The sequence below is a fragment of the Rattus norvegicus genome, chromosome 18 (assembly GCF_021556685.1).
Source record: "Rattus norvegicus strain SHRSP/BbbUtx chromosome 18, alternate assembly SHRSP_T2T, whole genome shotgun sequence".
NCBI classification, from domain to species: domain Eukaryota; kingdom Metazoa; phylum Chordata; class Mammalia; order Rodentia; family Muridae; genus Rattus; species Rattus norvegicus.
In genome coordinates, this window is record NC_141551.1 from 57,094,241 (window position 1) to 57,111,273 (window position 17,033).

Below are 17,033 nucleotides of genomic sequence, written 5' to 3' on the forward strand. Positions count from 1 at the left end.
CTTATTGTGAGAAGACAGGCTACTCTGTGTATAAAAGCTAGGCAGATGAAGTTACACAGATAAGGATAAATTACTAGGTATAATGAATGGGGGGTGGTTGTTACTGGTGAAGAATAGTAAAGGCTTATTGGGATGTTAAATCTATAATCTGTTCTATTTAGACTACATTTTGATATTTGAATATACTACTGAGTAAGAGAATGTTTAATTGAGCAAGGTGAGAAACCTAATGTCTCTTTATTTCTCTTTTAAAGTTATTCCTTATTGATTTTGGTTTGGCCAAAAAGTACAGAGACAACAGGACAAGGCAACACATACCATACAGGGAAGATAAAAACCTCACTGGCACTGCCCGGTATGCCAGCATCAATGCACATCTTGGCATTGAGCAGAGGTGAGTCAGTGCTGTGTGTTTGGGTCGGAAACTTGATAAGTGGAATATGAGAATAGAGATTAATTTGTGAATATTCCTGTTGTACTGTGATTGGACTGCACTTTATGTATTTTATGGCATTATATGTCCAAATAAATATCCCCCTAAAAAGGTATTTTTTGTTATTATATTTCTTCCTCTGCGTGCGTGCTCAGTTTTTTGTTCATTTACTTAAGCATCTGTGGCCTTTAGGAGCGAGAGTTGTCTAGTTATATTGACATTCTTTTAAAAAAAAATAATTTCAAGTCCTGTAACAGTCTTGAGTAGCAGTCTACTTTGAGCTGTGTTACTTTTACTGCCCAGTTTTGTAAGACACTGTAGTGTCTTTATCTTCATTATGAGCATTTCTTTTGTGTACAATGCTTAAGTTTTCATGTTTTCCCATAATCTGGTTTATAAAATAACATTCTCTTTTCTAGTCGCCGAGATGACATGGAATCTTTAGGATATGTTTTGATGTATTTTAATAGAACCAGTCTGCCATGGCAAGGGCTAAAGGTAAGAAGACTCAAATTGCTGAGGGCTTGTTTTTGTTTTATCTTACTTGAAGGAAAAAATAATGAGGCGGCAGGTGATCGCAGAATTTGGGGGTGGCTTGGGCCTAGTAGACTAAAAGCAACCTAGGCAACATAAGGAGCCCTTCCATCTCAAAGCAAAGAAAGCCTTGTAAGGGGAGAAGAGAAATATCTAATATTAACTTGCGTTTTTTTTACTTAGTTTTCATATACTGAATCTCTAGTATATGTCTGTTCAATGAGTTTAACTTGTTGCACTTCTAAATATTAAATCAATTTATGTTTGCGTTCCTCATTTTCTTATAGGCTGCAACAAAGAAACAAAAATATGAAAAGATTAGTGAAAAGAAGATGTCCACTCCTGTTGAAGTTTTGTGTAAGGTGAGTGTACGTGATGCATGCTTAACGAAAGTTAATGTAGGCCAAATGTGGTACACATACACCCTAATTACGGCTGGGGGGGGGGCAGGGACAGCCTTGATCTATATATATAGCAAGTTCAGTGCATCCAGAGCTAAGGAGGTAGACTAAATAAATTAATAAATAGTATGGGCTACATGATGTGGGCTGGAGAGGTGGCTCAGTTTTAAGAGGTGTCAGGTGTGTTGCACTTGTGCCTTTAATCCCAGCATTCTGGAGTCGGTCAAGCTCCAGACATGATTTTCTGTCTTTGGCCTCTGTGCACCAAGTATACATGAGGCAAACACAGTGCATACATATGTACACATATATAAATCTTTTAAAAATAAAACTAATTTGTAGAAAGGGCAGGCAGCAAGGAGGCACATTAATTAAAGATGCCTGCCATCAAATCTGATCACCTGAGTTTGATCTCTGGGACAAGTGGTGAAAGGAAAGAACCAACTCTTTTTTTTTTTTTAAAGATTTATTTATTTATTTTATGTACAGCATTCTGCCTGCATATGTGACTGCAGGCCAGAAGAGGGCACCAGATCTCATTACAGATGGTTGTGAGCCACCATATGGTTGCTGAGAATTGAACTCATGACCTCTGGAAGAGCAGTCAGTGCTCTTAACCACTGAGCCATCTCTCCAGCCCAAGAACCAACTCTTAAGGCTGTTCTCTGATCCGCACGCAAGAACCGTAGCACATGCACACGCACTCACAGACACAGTGCGTGAAGTAACAATAGTCACGCCATTGAGAGGAAACGGGCAGATCTGACCCGGACAGAGAGGCGTCTGATCTTAGTCAGTTGTCTTTGTATTGCTCTCAAGACCTGAAATGTTTGGGAGCACAGGACTCTGGGAAAGGTTGTTTCTTTTGCAGTTGTATTGGAGTTTCTATTGCTGTGATGAAACACTGTCCAAAAGCAATTCCAGAAAGAAGGGTTTGTTTCATCTCTTAGCACTGAGGGAAATCAGCAGAGAATTAAGACAGGAATCTGAAGTGAGAACTGAAGCAGAAGCCAGTGGAGAACTTGATGCTTTCTTGCTTGCTTGCTCCCCAGGGGTGGCACTAGCCCCTGAGAAAGACTCGAATATCAGTTATCAATCAAGAAAATGCCCCACAGGTTCCTTCCCAATTGACTCTAGCTTTTGCCAAGTTAACAAATAGAACAACAAAAAAGACTAACCAGAATGACAACGGCATTGAATATTCTAGAGTAGATGGTGACGTTTAAAATTGGTGAGAAAATCAGGCATAGGTTCCTACAAAGTAGGGAAACAGCGTATACATTTCTTTTTGCTTATAGTTTGAAACTTTGGTAATTTTTTTCTCTAACTTGGTGTTTTGCTTTTCACTCTGTTTTAAATGTTAAATTGATAGGGGTTTCCTGCAGAATTTGCCATGTACTTAAATTACTGTCGTGGGCTGCGCTTTGAGGAAGCTCCGGATTACATGTATCTGAGGCAGCTGTTCCGCATCCTCTTCAGGTCAGTTGGTCAGAGAGAAGTGGCCACAGAGGCTAAAAAATGGCTTACCAGGAAAGGGGGCAGAATGTTCTTGCCGATAACCCAAGATTGTGTGGGGGTGTGTGTAAAAGTGTGTAAGCAAGTGGAATAGACTGGAATGTTGTATATCCTAGATATCAGAGGCTATACCCATAGTTTCACCAACATGACTGCTTACACTAAGAAATCTTGAGTGCCAGAGACATGCTCCGTAGGGAAGCCCTGAAAATATAGCATACAAGTAATGTCATACATACTGAGTGGATTGTGCTCCTAGGTGGGGGTGGGGAATAACAACTGATCAAAAAAAAAAAAAAGATCATGGTTGGTGTTGGTGTTTTTCTTTAAGAAAAGGAATATGTAGGTGTGTTTGGAGGGAAGAAATAGTGTATATTTCAAAGTAGAAATTTTAATGATTTTTTTGGGGGGGAAAAACAGTTGCTGGGGTACAGAACCCCATTCAGTACCAAATAGAAAGCAGCAAAAACTGGGCATGGTAGCATTCATTCTTGGGAAGGCAGAAGCAGGCAGATCTCTGACTTCAAGACAGCCAAGGCCACACAGAGAAAGCTTGTCTTAAGGCAGTTTGGGAGTGGGGTGTTAAAATACAGAATCTGACAGAGGATACCTGAAACTTCAGCACTAAGACTAGACTTTAGAGTATTTAGGACTCAGATTCTCTGAAGGAGCCAACAAGTAATTCATTAGTCTCAGAAATGATGTCCCAGGATACTGTTTCCCTCACAAGATGCCAGTTCTGTGCATGCTCCCCTAGGAGGTTCTTCATGAGTCTTTCTAGGTATAACTGACAGCCTAACTGCGGTCTCTCCTTACTCTGCTTTTTCATTCCAACATGCCCCTTTCCAAGAGATGGGGTTGGAGGTGGGTTTGGTTTTTGTTTTTGTTTTTTTTCTCGGAGCTGGGGACCGAACCCAGGGCCTTGCGCTCGCTAGGCAAGCGCTCTACCGCTGAGCTAAATCCCCAACCCGTGGGTTTGGTTTTTGAGACAGGGTTTCTCTGTGTAACAGTCCTGGCTGTCCTGGAGCTTGGTTTGTAGACTTGGTGGCTTCAAGCTCACAGGGCTCTTCACCTGCCTCTGCCTTCCAAGTGCTGGGATTAAAGTGTGCGCCAAAGCGCTGACTCCCTCCCCCGCCTTTGGTCTCACTATCAACTATGTGACTTCAAACTCATAGAGATCCACCTTGTGCATGTGGAGGTTAAGGACCTGTGCTACTATTCTGAGCTACTTTGGAAAGTTACTATTACTTTTTATTACTTTTTTTTTAATCTAATACATCTAAGGTTTTCTCCTCAGTTATGACATGTGAGAAATAGCTACTTACTGAGCAATTTTTTTTTTTTTTTCCGGAGCTGGGGACCAAACCCAGGGCCTAGCGCTTCCTAGGCAAGCGCTCTACCACTGAGCTAAATCCCCAACCCCTTACTGAGCAATTTTTAAAGTTACTTATAGGAAGGGAAATCCTAAAAGTTATCAAGCTTATGAGAAAAAACTAAGTGTAAAGAAAAGCCCTGGCAGGAGTGCTTGCCTTTAATCTCAGATGTCAAGAAACAAGCAAGCAGGTCTCCAAGCTTGAGGGTTCCAGACCAGCTGGGGCTGGCTATCTGTATAGAAGAATTTCCTGAACAGTTTGAGTTTTCAGCTGTCTTAGAAAGTGAGTCTGACATTTAGCTGGACAGTGTTATTCAGAGGTTAACACAGCACTTTGTTTTCAGGACCCTGAACCACCAGTATGACTACACGTTTGATTGGACGATGTTAAAGCAGAAAGCAGCCCAGCAGGCAGCCTCTTCCAGTGGGCAGGGTCAGCAGGCCCAAACCCCCACAGGCAAGCAAACTGACAAAACCAAGAGTAACATGAAAGGTTAGTAGCCAAGAACCAAGTGACGTTACAGGGAAATTAAATGCAAATTGGATAATTCATTCAGTTCTAACAGTGTTAGATCAAGGAGGTGGTTTTAAAACATAAAATTTGGCTTCATATTTAAAAAAAAAAGACGTCCTTGGAAAATTTGACTACTAACTTTAAACCCAAATGTCCTTGTTCATATATATGTATATGTATATGTATTTATATATACATATATGTGTGTATATTATATCATTTCTCTTGGGATTTTGGGTCATTTTTAACAACTGCATCTTTTTTACTCATTCATTAACCCTTTTCCAAAATAAACATTTGGTGTTGGGAATATGGTATTGCCAATCAATCCAAAATCCTAGACCTAACACTTGTTGATTTTTAATAAAGAATCTGGTTAGCCATGGTATTTTGACTTACTTTCAAACTAACAGTGTTAAGATATTTAAATTTTTTGTTTGCATGTTAATGCTTTGGCATTTAATGGGAAAGGTGAACATGATCTCAGTTCCAGAGGTGAGTCTTGGCATTGCCTTCAGCATGTCTGTCTTCTCAGTTGCAGAGCACCTTGATAATTGGAAATCTCAGTATAGCTTCCGAAATCAAATTCTCTCTCTGCCAATGAAATATGACATTTCAATTTCAGAATGATGTTTCTTAAGGGGAGCACTTTTATTTAAATGCTAAGGAACTTCTGGCACTAGGGTTCGGTGTGGAACCTGAAGCCTGCCTGCAGTTAGACTGTGTCGGTTGAAGATAACTGAGGCAAATGCCATTCAACTGCTGGTCTGTCTTGCATCTTGAGTGCTTCTGAGGAGTGGAACTGTTAGAGCACAGCGTCATTCCTTGTTCCTGGTGCCTTAGAGTTCAACTCCTGTTTCCTTCCGTGTTACTGACTCCCTGTGGGGCTCACCTACTGAAACCTGCCTGCTTTGTGCAAGTGGTGGGCAGGTACTTGGGTTTTGAGTTTCTAACTATTGAATTTCTGAAAGACTGCTCTAGTCTGAACATGGTTTTCAAATAATAGTATTTGTTTTATATTTCAGTGTTATATTTAAATGATTCTTAAATTTAAGAATAGATTCTAGAGCTGGGTGTAGTAGTACAGGCAGGCCTTTGATCCCAACATTTGGGAAGCAAAGGCAGACGGATCTCTTACTTCAAAACTGGCCTGGTTGGGGCTGGGGATTTAGCTCAGTGGTAGAGCGCTTACCTAGGAAGCGCAAGGCCCTGGGTTCGGTCCCCAGCTCCGAAAAAAAGAACCAAAAAAAAAAAAAAAAAAAAAAAAACTGGCCTGGTCTACAGAGCTCCAGGATGACCAGGGCTAAATAAGACTTTGTCTTTTTAAAGAAACAAAGAAAAACTTCTAGTGTCTGAGGAACATTTGAAAAAATAAACTAAACTGGCGTCATCCTGATCCCAGCAGCTTAGTTATTAACGTAAAAAGTCCAGAGAGGCTTCCTTTTTGAGTCTATTTGGGAAGGACTGAGCTGAAGATTTGCTGTGGGTGGGATTAGATGATGCGGCCTAAGCTAAGAGCAGAGTAGTGTTGAGGCCACTCTTGACTCTCACCTAAATTGGGACTTGGATGCCTCCTTCAATCAAATTCTTTAATGTTGCGTTAAAGAAGCTAAGCTTGAGATCTCATCTGGCCTAGAACAATTTTCTTCAGGCATTCAGCAGCCTTCAGAAAGAAGTATCTTAATTTTGCCTAGTTTTATTGTTCCAATTTACTATGTGTTTCTTACTCAATAAACAAGCAGAATTTTTGTCCTGCTTTATCTAGGTATTAAAGACGAGAAGTTGGATCCACTGAGTTAGTATGTTTCCTTGAAAAAGAAAAGTGATTAAACTTAAGTTTAAGCCTTCTTTTGTATTGTAACTTTTTCATAAAAGTAACTTGAAATCTTAACAAACTAGACACAGTGCAAATTATTACATGTACATGGACTTGTAGTGTTCTGAAATAAGGGATTTTTAAGGAAATAATTGCATTATTATTGACTGTGTTCAAAGGTACATTTAAGACCAGTTTCATTGGCATAATTGCGTATGGTCTCAGCTACTAGGAGGCAGAGGCAAGAGGATCAGGCACTAGAAAGAGTTCCTTCAACAGTAGGTGGGTGGAGTAGGTTACCAAGAGGTATTTTCTTTAAGCACAATACTGCTTGCTACTAAAATAAGTGATTCTGGGGCAGGAGAGATAAGTTGGTGCTTGCCTTGTAAGAAATAGGACCTGAGTTAATCCCTGGAACCCACATTTAGAAAGCCAACAAGCTCCGATAAGCAAAAGCTACACAGAGAAAACCTGTCTCAGGAAAAGAAAAAACTAAAGAAAGGAAGAAAAAGGCCAGCAAGGGCTGGGCATCGTGTGCAGCACATGCCCTGAGTTCCAGCAAACAGATCTCTGAGTTTAAGGCCAACCAAGGTGACTAAGACCCTGTCTCAAACACAACAGAGCTAACAGGCTGTAATGATGTGTACTTGTGAGCAAAGGCCTGAGTCAGCCTAATCAATGAGTTCCAGGGCCCCAATGGAAGACCCTGATTATAAAAGGTGAGATTTCTTTAAACATCTGTAAAAATTAGTGTCTAGATAGAACAAAAAGCTCTCTGTGTACATAAAGTTAAGAAAGTGCTTCTACCCCAATGGTGGCTTGAAACAAGCATGAGAAACCTAGTCTTAGACCTTTTGCCTCTCCCATCATGTAGGTTAATGGTGACTTGAAACTCTAGGTTATAGTGTATACATAGAACTATAGGCTATTTCATATCTATCTACTCAAAAATCAGAGAAAATGGCTAAGTGGTGGCACACACCTTTAATCTCAGCCTCAGGGGACGGGGGTATGATCTCTTGAGTTTGAGGACTGCCAGGGCTGTGTAGGAAAACTGTCTTCGAGACAAAAATGTAGAACTTACTTCTTAGAATGCTCCTTTTGGTCATATCTCAGAAGCTTGCATGTGAGTTTCATAAATCTTCAGCAAATGGGTTTCTATCATAGACACTCTCTTCTGCAAAGATCTTCTCAATGTTAACATTTACTGATAATTTTTTATAGTTCCTTTGAGTTTGTAGAGAGGATGTTTTGGTTTCTCGACAAGTGGTTTTTTGTTTCATTTTGTATATTTCTTTCATAGAAATTATAGAAAGTTTAATCTTGCTTTTTTGGTTAATACTTGTTTTGTAATAAGGTGGGTTTCTGGTCCGATTACTTGTAGGCCTTTCAGTTATTGCATATTTCATAGACAATGTTTTTTTTCTAATGTCTCTTGGATTTTTTTTTCCAATGCTGAAATGTCTAAAACAATAGAATAATTTGGAGGGCTCCCTAGTGAGATCTCTTATTAGAAGCACAGTACATATAGAAAAAGTTTAAGATCACTGTTTCTTCAGCTATGGACAGCATAGGAGAGAAACTTAGCTAGATCATTTAGAAGGCAGATTCTCATGGGATTCTGCTCTCCTGTCTTTAGCTGCTCACTGTCTCAGACATAAGTATTTATGTCTTTATTACAATAGAAAAGGTTGTGCCGACCTTCCAAGGTGTGGCCTTCCCTCACCCTCACCTGCCTGTGTCAGTGTTCCCGAAGCAGTGCGTGGGCTTCACCTGCTGTGTAGCCTAACCGTTTCTGGCTTCATCACCCGCTGCCAGGAACACAGCTGATAATTCAGCAACTTAACCCAAACAGGGAAGGGAAGACCTTAAGATGTCTGGAAACACTTGTCTACCCTGGATACACACAGTCCAAAGAAGACCAGGGAACTGAATCGTCTTGCTGAAGTCTGGGGTTTTTGTCACCCTTTTTCATTGTGGACAGTAAAGCTGGGAGAGTAGCACAGTCCAAGAAGAAATGAAGATGGAAGCCAAAGAGGTCTCTCAGGCTTGCTGACTCCTCAGCACGTCAACCTCTGTGGTGATGGCTGTCAGAAGACCCTAACAGTGCTGCTGAACCTGTATACTGCCCAATCTCCTGTCAGTTGGGAAGGATTCATTCATAACAGGTATTTTAAGTTAACTGCCCTAGAAACCTGTTAGAAAATGAAGTCTGAGTAGAGAAAACAGTAATTGAGACTGTTAATCTGTTGGTACAATTCAATCTTTCACAGTTTTAGTTATTTGTAGATGTGAGTTACTAGGCTTTTTGGGAGTTGGTAGGGTGTAGTAGATTTGTACATATAGGCAGCTTAATTCAGAACTCATCTAGCTTGATTGTGTATAACTAGAAGACCATATGAGAGCATTGTAGGAAAAGTTAGTTAATATAAGTGACACTGTGTGGTGATTATTGAATTGAAAATAACTTGAAACTGTTCGATTCTTACACTGTGGAAGGAGTCTAAATTTCAAACACCCATCACAGATAGATAAGCCTTATTACCACGTGATGGCCCTTCCTTATGATCCCATCAGTACAGAAGTATGTAGAAACAGGTGGAACTGCCTCAAAACATAACAGTGTCCAGTTAAGATGGAGTCTGGTTCTACCTTTTAAAAAGGGGGCGGGGGCTGAAATTGATTCATGAGTAAAGATTCATTTACTTTAAATTTCTTTTTGAAGGGATAAAGTATGTTACATAAAAATGAATGCCTTTTTCCTGTTTGAAAACTTGAAACAATATGCCTTAATTACTGGATAATCACACTAATCCTCCAGTGTTGGTAATATTCTTCATTCTCCACTCCTGTAGGAACAGAGGTGTTCATGCCTCATTTTTAACTGAGATTACAGTTCAAAATGGAGCCCGAGATGCCACCCAGACTGCAAGGTTTTAAAAACAAACAGAAGACTAAAGCTAAAGCCACTGGAAGACAGTGCTTGTTAGTAACTAAAGATTGAAAGTCGGAGACCTGCCAAGATGTCTCTCCTTCTTGAGTACCATCAAAGGACAGCTCATTGGAGAGATGAAACCTGGGTAGAACGTCTGCTATTGGCCTGACTAGTAGAAGAACGACATCTGGACTTGACTGCTTTATTCTACCAGGAATACTGTTAGACTAACCTTCAGCCAGTCCCTAAACACTTGTTTGACTGAACTGCCAGGTCCACACAGATAGACTTCTGACCTAGAACTTCCCTATTATTAAAGAAACCAAGTTATCTTGTATTTCGGCTTAGAGTTTGTAGTGAATGATTTTTCCCTTCAAATCTGCTTGTGTGAAGGGATATTCAGTGTAACAATCAAATTACTAAAATACAGTTACATGATTGCAGCAAATTATTATAAAAGGGGGGAAATCCTAGTTTTAGGAGCTAGGAAATCATGTTTGTTTGTTACAATATTTAACATCCTGATGGGGTAAAGGTCATTTTTCTTTAACTTGTCCATAGTTTCTTAATAGCTTAAATGCTGTTGAAATTGGAATTAGATCACAGGTGTAGTCGAGTTTTATAGATACAATTAAGTCTTGTTTGATAGCCTTTGTATGCCTTACTGTGGCTGGGGAGCTAGTCTAACAGATAAAGCACTAGCAGATGGCGAGAACCAGCATTCAGACCCTTCAGAACGGGTGGAATGGAGGCCATGTGTAACCCTAGCACTGGGAATGCAGAGATAGGATCCCCAAAGAAAGCTGGTCAGATTGTGAACTCCCGCAAGGTGGGGGGCCATCTGGAAAGATGCCTGATCTCAGCCTCTGACACGCATTATGTGTGTGCCTATACACATGTGTGCCAGCACATAAGAGAACATACTGCACAGAGCATCTTTGATTTTTTTTTTTTTAAGTTCACCAATGCTATTTCAAAACCTTTATTTACTGTTTGCTTTATGTGGTCTTAGGATTATGGATTCAGTATTGGTTATTTACATATTCTTTCATAGTAGACACTCTAAGAAGAGGGAGTAAAACATCTTTGCGCTCAGAGCTTAGAATGTTGTATTTAACAAATGAGGAGTTCCTAGTTAACGGATGAAAATTATAACTGTTTTTGCAATTTTATTCTTGGAAATACTTGTAATAGAGTAAGTAGTAGGAGAATTTTATATCCCATGAAGCCCAAAAGAAATATCCTACCAGTGCTTGAGAAGGAAAGGGGAGCAATCTATTACTGACATGGGTTTCTGTTGTAGTGGTGGTTTATTTTTTGTTTTTGCTAAAGAAGTCAAGAAACAGTGTGAAATGTATGTAGTTAGGTCACCTTGGGGGTTTAGGAGGGAGTAGACCAAATGGCCTGTACGGGATGTTCATGTTACTAAGAGGTGGACTGTTTATTCTGTCTTAGGCAAAAAAACCAGCCATTAAAAGTAGCAGCCTTGAGTTTCCCTTGTGAGGAGAGGGGACTGTATAGCAGGACAATTTGGGAAGTACACAAAGCATTCCTAGCTTAGGAGTTAGTGACCGGTGTGATCTTTTTAATGCAACAATGGAAGTAGAGAAGTAGTAAGATCAACATGAGCGTTTTATATAGAAATTATTTCTTAGAGGTTCAAAATTCGTTGAAGCTTACTGTTGGATAATCTCATCAGAAATAATTCATGCTTCCGATCTAGCTAGAACCATATTCTAGTGCTGCAGTAATGTCCTGTTTTTCCTCGCTTGTTGGGTACCAAAGGTGAAGAGCTGAGCATTTGAATAACAACATTGAATAACATTTGAATAACAACAACTCTATTATAGCTTAGAGTGGAGTGCTGAGGCTCTGATTGACTGTGGACTGCTTCCTGGGTTATTCAGAATGAGGGCTGGGAGAGGCTTTAAAGGAGATGAGCTTACTCTTTTGAGAAGTTTGGGTTGGTGATTTTCCAGATAAAAGCAACAGCACTTAAAAGTGATTACTGCCCTACTTCTACCTAATTTAGGGAGTACTTGTAAAAAATGTTTAAAACTTGTAACATCTTTTTTCTGTTTCAATATTTTAATAGGTTTCTAAGCATGGAGGAAGAGAAGCAGCAGAGCAGAAGATTGGAGCAACATTTGTTTCTCCCCAGATCTAGACCTTTTAGTTCATATGTACACTAGCCAGTGGTTGTGGACAACCATTTACTTGGTGTAAAGGACTTACTTTCCGTATAAACTGGCTCTGGGTAGCACTGCTGATCCTGAGCTGTAGCCGCTGTAATTGTGAATATTAACTGAGGTAGTGAAACATGGTGTCCGGTTTTCTATTGCATTTTTTTCAAGTGGAAAAGTTAACTAAATGGTTGACACACAAATTGGTGGAGAAATTGTGCATATGCCAATTTTTTTGTTAAAATCTTTTATTTTGAACTATACTGCTTTGAGATCTCATTTCAGAAGAACGGCATGAACAGTCTTCAGCCACAGTTGTGATGGTTGTAAATGTTCACAATTGTGTGTTCTTAGGGTTTTCCATCCCTGGGGTTTGCAAGTTGTTGACGTAAAAACATTCTTTAAATGGCTGGCTTCTTGTTTGCAAGCTAGCTGATAGGGTAGCAACCAAAGATTCCAGTGTTCGAGCATTTGAAAGACTCTGCCTGCTTACTGTGCTAGAAATAACAGCATCTAAAGTGAAGACTTACGAAAAAAAACATAGCGACTACTAGATTATCTTTAGGACTCTGCATTAACTCTATAATGTTCTTGCTATTAAAAAAAGCATATTTGTCACGGAAATTTAGTTACCGTCTTACAACTGAACATGTATGTGTGTTGCTTAGATAAATGTAATCACTGTAAACATCTATATGATCTGGGATTTTGTTTTTATTTTGAAATGGGAGCTTTTTGTTTACAAGTTCATTAAAAACTAAAAACTGTTTCTGTAAGGAAGTGAAATTTTTTAAACAACAAAAATGCCTTGCTAACTCACTATGAAGTGTGTGTGTACATATATATATGTGTGTGTGTGTGTATACACATATATATCCATCCCCAGTTATTTGTTTTTGTTTTATATTTTGAGACAGAGTCTCGTTTTGCAGCTCTAGCCAGCCAGGAACTTAACTGTGTAGACCAGGCTGGCCTAGAACTCTCAGAGATCCTCCTCCCTCTGTCTCCGTGAAGTGCTGGGACTGAAAACACGAGCCGCCACGCCTAGCTTTCCCTAAGTTTTGATAGACTACTTCAAGCCATTTGTTCTATGATACTCCTTTGCTGAAAAAGATTTTGTTTTCCCTTGATCTAAAGAGAAAGGCATTCTTTGACTTTTTGTTTTGTTCATAGCTCGCAGGCACACTACCCAGTGCTACAGCTACGGGCACTTTGGCGTTGACTTCTGCCAGACTAGCAGACGGACTGATGACAGGGAAAGTGTTAAAGGGTTTAACTATATTACAGAATGTTTTTCTTCAAAATCCTTGTGAAGTGGCTGTAAGCCTGTCATACAGTGTGAAGTTAGTGATTGTCGACCCTCAAGCCCCATCTCTCTAGGTACCTGTGCACGCTTCCCCAGGTTGTTCTTGGTTGCTCTTCAGTTTTTTCTCTGATCCAAGAGAAGGGAAAACTTAATTCTTTAAATGGTGTAATTTATTCATTTAAAGCATGTCAAGATAAATTAAAAGAACATTTGTCTGAAAATGCTGCCAGGAGCCTATTGTGTAACTGTAGGTATTTTGTATAATAATCCTGAATTGTAAATTGACCCATGTTTGGTAAGATTGTGTCAGAATTGATTTGTAGTGGTTTTTTTTTTTTTTTTTTTTTGAACAGCAATAATTAATTCCATGATTGCCACATTCTGTCACCATGAGATGTGTTATTACCATAAGGCTGAAATAATCTTAGGAGGTGGATCTGATGGTGGGGTGGCAGCTACATGTTTCTTTCCCAACCATGCTTGACAATTAAAGTATTTGTGTCTTGACTAATAAACCCTTTGATACTTTTAGCCGGAAATCAGTCTCATAAAGCTATTTTTGACTATAGTTTGTGTAAAATAAAAGTGTTCGGCTTTGGCAACAGCTTTCCAAGCTGAGCTCCCTCTCGAGCAAGATATTTTTCAGTGCTTTTATTTACTATGCACTTAGACTATGCACTTTTTCTGAAATATTTTTGTAACACTTTTTTGTATTTTTGCCATTTGAAAAGGCTGTGGTGTCATTGGTCTGTCATTAAGTTGCAGGTTCGAAACCGCTGTTAGCTTTGTGAATCAGAATCTAGAGATGTGTCCGTCCTGTGATGTTGTCGTCCCATCTTCACCTGGAGCTGGAATCCATTGATCTTCTAGCTACCATTCATTTTCTTCACAGTTCACAAAGAAGAGTGTGAAATTCAGTGAATGCAGTTACTAACCTGTCTGGAAATGAATCTCATTTCACCAAATCAATTGTTTTTCCACTAAAATGATGGTGTATGTTGAAGACATCACTGAGATTGGAAGACCTCACCACTAAAGGCTCCACAGTGGCTGGCTCAGCTGAACTTTAGGTTTCCACTTCTTCCTTTGTTCACCCATTGGGTGATGCAGCTTTTTAACTGTTGGGAGATGACCATTCTAACTACTGTTGAGTGTCTCTGTTTTGGGAAGGTAAAATAAGAAAATAAAAAGGAATATATATGAAGGGAGAGGCTGGTTGTCTCTCCCGTGTGGTTGTGCATATACTCTTAATGACCCACAAGTGGATCTAGAAGGCTTACCTTTGCTGTGATTTCCTCTCTGCTTTAAGTCTATCATACTGTAAATATTTCAGAGTGTACTGTAACGAGATGAATTGTTATAAATCATGAACCACAGAGATGGTGTAGTCTAAGCCAGTAGGCTGTTTTCCCTGGAAATTGCTGGGATAATAAAGAATAGTTTATTGTAACTCAACTAGAATGAGCTATGGAGATTGTGCAGCATCAGTGTGGGTGCACTAAGTGGTCCTCCAACTTCCCTGGGCTGTCTTTTGTTTAGTCTTTCTGGACCAAATTGTCTTATATGGTGAATAAGACAATGGCCAGGGTGTGGGGTCTAAGTCAGAAACTTAGACCAGATGTGCTGGCCCATTTGGGGAGTGGGTGGTCCAAGACCTATTGCACTACATTCTCGGCTTGTGTCACTTTGAAGGGCCACTGACTACATTGCTGTTACAGCATTTTTGGGACCCAGTCATTGAGACATGTCACAAGTATCAAAAAGTTTTAATGGCTTTTTCTCTATTCCTGTTGATTATAGTTAGTACATGCTTTAATTGGCTTGTTTACAATTTGTTTAGCAATAACTGGGCATGGAACCGGAAGCCTGCCTGTCATGCAAACACATTGTACTACTAATGGGTCTACCACATACTCCATGATCAGCCGAACACCAAACATGGGCTGGTCTACATTTCAGAACGCTGGTTAGGTTCAGGCCTAAAGCGGAGGTGGCACATGCCTTTGAGTCCCAGTGCTTCAGTGTAGCTCTGGAAGTTGTGGGCCAGCTAGGGCTACCTGGAGAAAACAGAAGGGACTTTTTGGACCATCCTTTGCCAGAGATTTCAAAATGTGCATCTGTCAGAAACAAGCCACTTGCATGTTTTGGAGAGGCGGCGTCTGCCAGTGAACACTGGTGGTGATTAAAAAGTAAAGGATTTCATCATTTTACAGAAATGGGAGTTCTATTTTGGAAGTCAAGAAATAAATGGCAGGAACACTGCATACCTGTCTATGTATGCCTACAATCCCAGAATTCAGGGGGCTTAAATGGAGAGGCTAGGAGTTATGGACAAGCCTGGTCTGGGGGTGGGGTGGGTTAGGGCGCTAAGGGGGAAGGAGAATGACATCACCAAGTATTGGTGTCTTTAAATGTCCTGTTTGGTCCTTGTAAGTCAATGAGGTAAGTGGGACTGACTACCCTTGGTGCATTGGTCAGTTAGAGCCCTGTCTTTCACATGTGACAACACCAAAGCCTAGTGTTGAGAGATGGGGTGTTTAGTTTTGGGTTTTTTTTTCCTCAACACTGGTTTGGCTGTTCTGGAACTTACTGTAAACCAAGCTGGCCTCACACCCAAGTGCCATCTGCCCGCTGACTGCTGGGGTTAAAGGAGTACTTCTGCCGCCCAGTTCCTAATAGCTTTGATTTGGGATGTGTAGGCTGACTCGCCTGGCCTTGAGAAATTTCCCCTGCCATACCTGACGTGAACTGTGGTAGACTGACTTCCACCTACTGTATCTGGTGTTTGATGGACGCAGCGTCTCCGCTTTCCCACACTAGAGCCACTGACACCTGCTTTTTACACAAGTGCTAGAGAGATGCTTTGGTGTAAGTTTTTGAGATAAGGGTGGTGATTTATAGGATTTGTTTGTACTTTCATTAGTATGTTTGCTTGTTCTTGAGCCATGAGTGGACTGTGTCTTAACACAAAGTCACTCAGAAATTCAGAAGCAGAAGGCCTTAAGGTCAAAGAGCTATGACACTGTATTGTGAGATGTTTGCAAGTCTCTCCCTTTACACTGGTTTTGAGGTTTTTCCAAGAAATAATCTCGCATAACCTAGGCTGGCCTAAAATTCACTGTGGAGTGGAGCATGACCTTGAACAACTGCTCTTCCTCCCCTGTGCTGGGATTATAGGACTGTGTCATCTGTTAGCACCAGATCCACAAGAGAGGTGGATTCAAATTGGTTGTTTCATTGGTTGGCTTTCTGAGATGGCTTCTTTGGTAACCCAGATTAGCCTGGAACTCTGGAGATCTGCCTGCCTCTGCCTCCTGAGTCCTAGGATTAAAGGTGTGCACCATCTCACCCATCTTTCAAGTTGATCCTTTTTTTATGAAAGGAGTTATCCTTGTTTGTTCCTTTTGTGGTTCACTAAATTAAGTACAGAAGTGCTCGAGATCAGGTGTCAACTACAAACCTAGCCCCAAACCATATTTTTATTTTGTCGAGATGTTCTCACTGTATAGATGAGACTGGCCTTGAAACTCAATGAGGTCCTCTGGGATTAAAGGCATGTACCACTTCTGACCATGAACTGGGTGCTTTTTAAATCAGTGTTTCCTAGTAGCACCATTAAGCCAAGGTGGTCTCATTACATTCCTTAACCTTTAGCAGTTTGTACCTTGATATCAGCTCCCTTGGGTGTTGGTAGTGAGAAAATGAAGTCAGCCTGCATTGTCTCGGCAACTTCATTAAAAATCGCAGTTAGGACTGTCTGTTTGTTGGGTTTCTCTGTGTATAGTTTAGTTTTATTTTACTGCATTGGTGTTTTACTTACATGCATCTCTGAGGGAGTCAGAAAAATCCAGTTGTAAGCTGCCATGTGGGCGATGGGAACTGGACCTAGACCCTCTGGATGGAAGAGCAGCTCTTAACAGATGAGTGGTCTTTCCAGACCTGGGGATATTTTTTTCTGCAGTTACTATTGATAAACTAGTATTGGGTACATTTAAGATACAGTTCTTGTGGTCCAGAATGTAAT

General features: G+C 40.3%; 1 protein-coding gene across 12 annotated transcripts in view; it reads left to right on the forward strand.

Moving 5' to 3' along the window:
- The window catches only part of Csnk1a1 (casein kinase 1, alpha 1), a 33,255-nt gene extending 18,791 nt beyond the window's left edge, over positions 1-14,464 (forward strand). For 2 of the 12 annotated variants that reach the window (XR_015642101.1, XR_015642102.1), the window contains 7 exons: positions 255-394; positions 853-931; positions 1,255-1,329; positions 2,741-2,847; positions 4,600-4,748; positions 8,570-8,753; positions 9,441-14,464. Coding sequence is in view for 9 of the 12 variants with exons in the window: in XM_087592008.1 (XP_087448134.1) it covers positions 255-394; positions 853-931; positions 1,255-1,329; positions 2,741-2,847; positions 4,600-4,748; positions 6,535-6,569 (585 nt within the window). In the remaining 3 variants the exon portion in view is untranslated. 12 annotated transcript variants of the gene reach the window in all.
- The last annotated feature ends 2,569 nt before the right edge of the window (positions 14,465-17,033 follow it).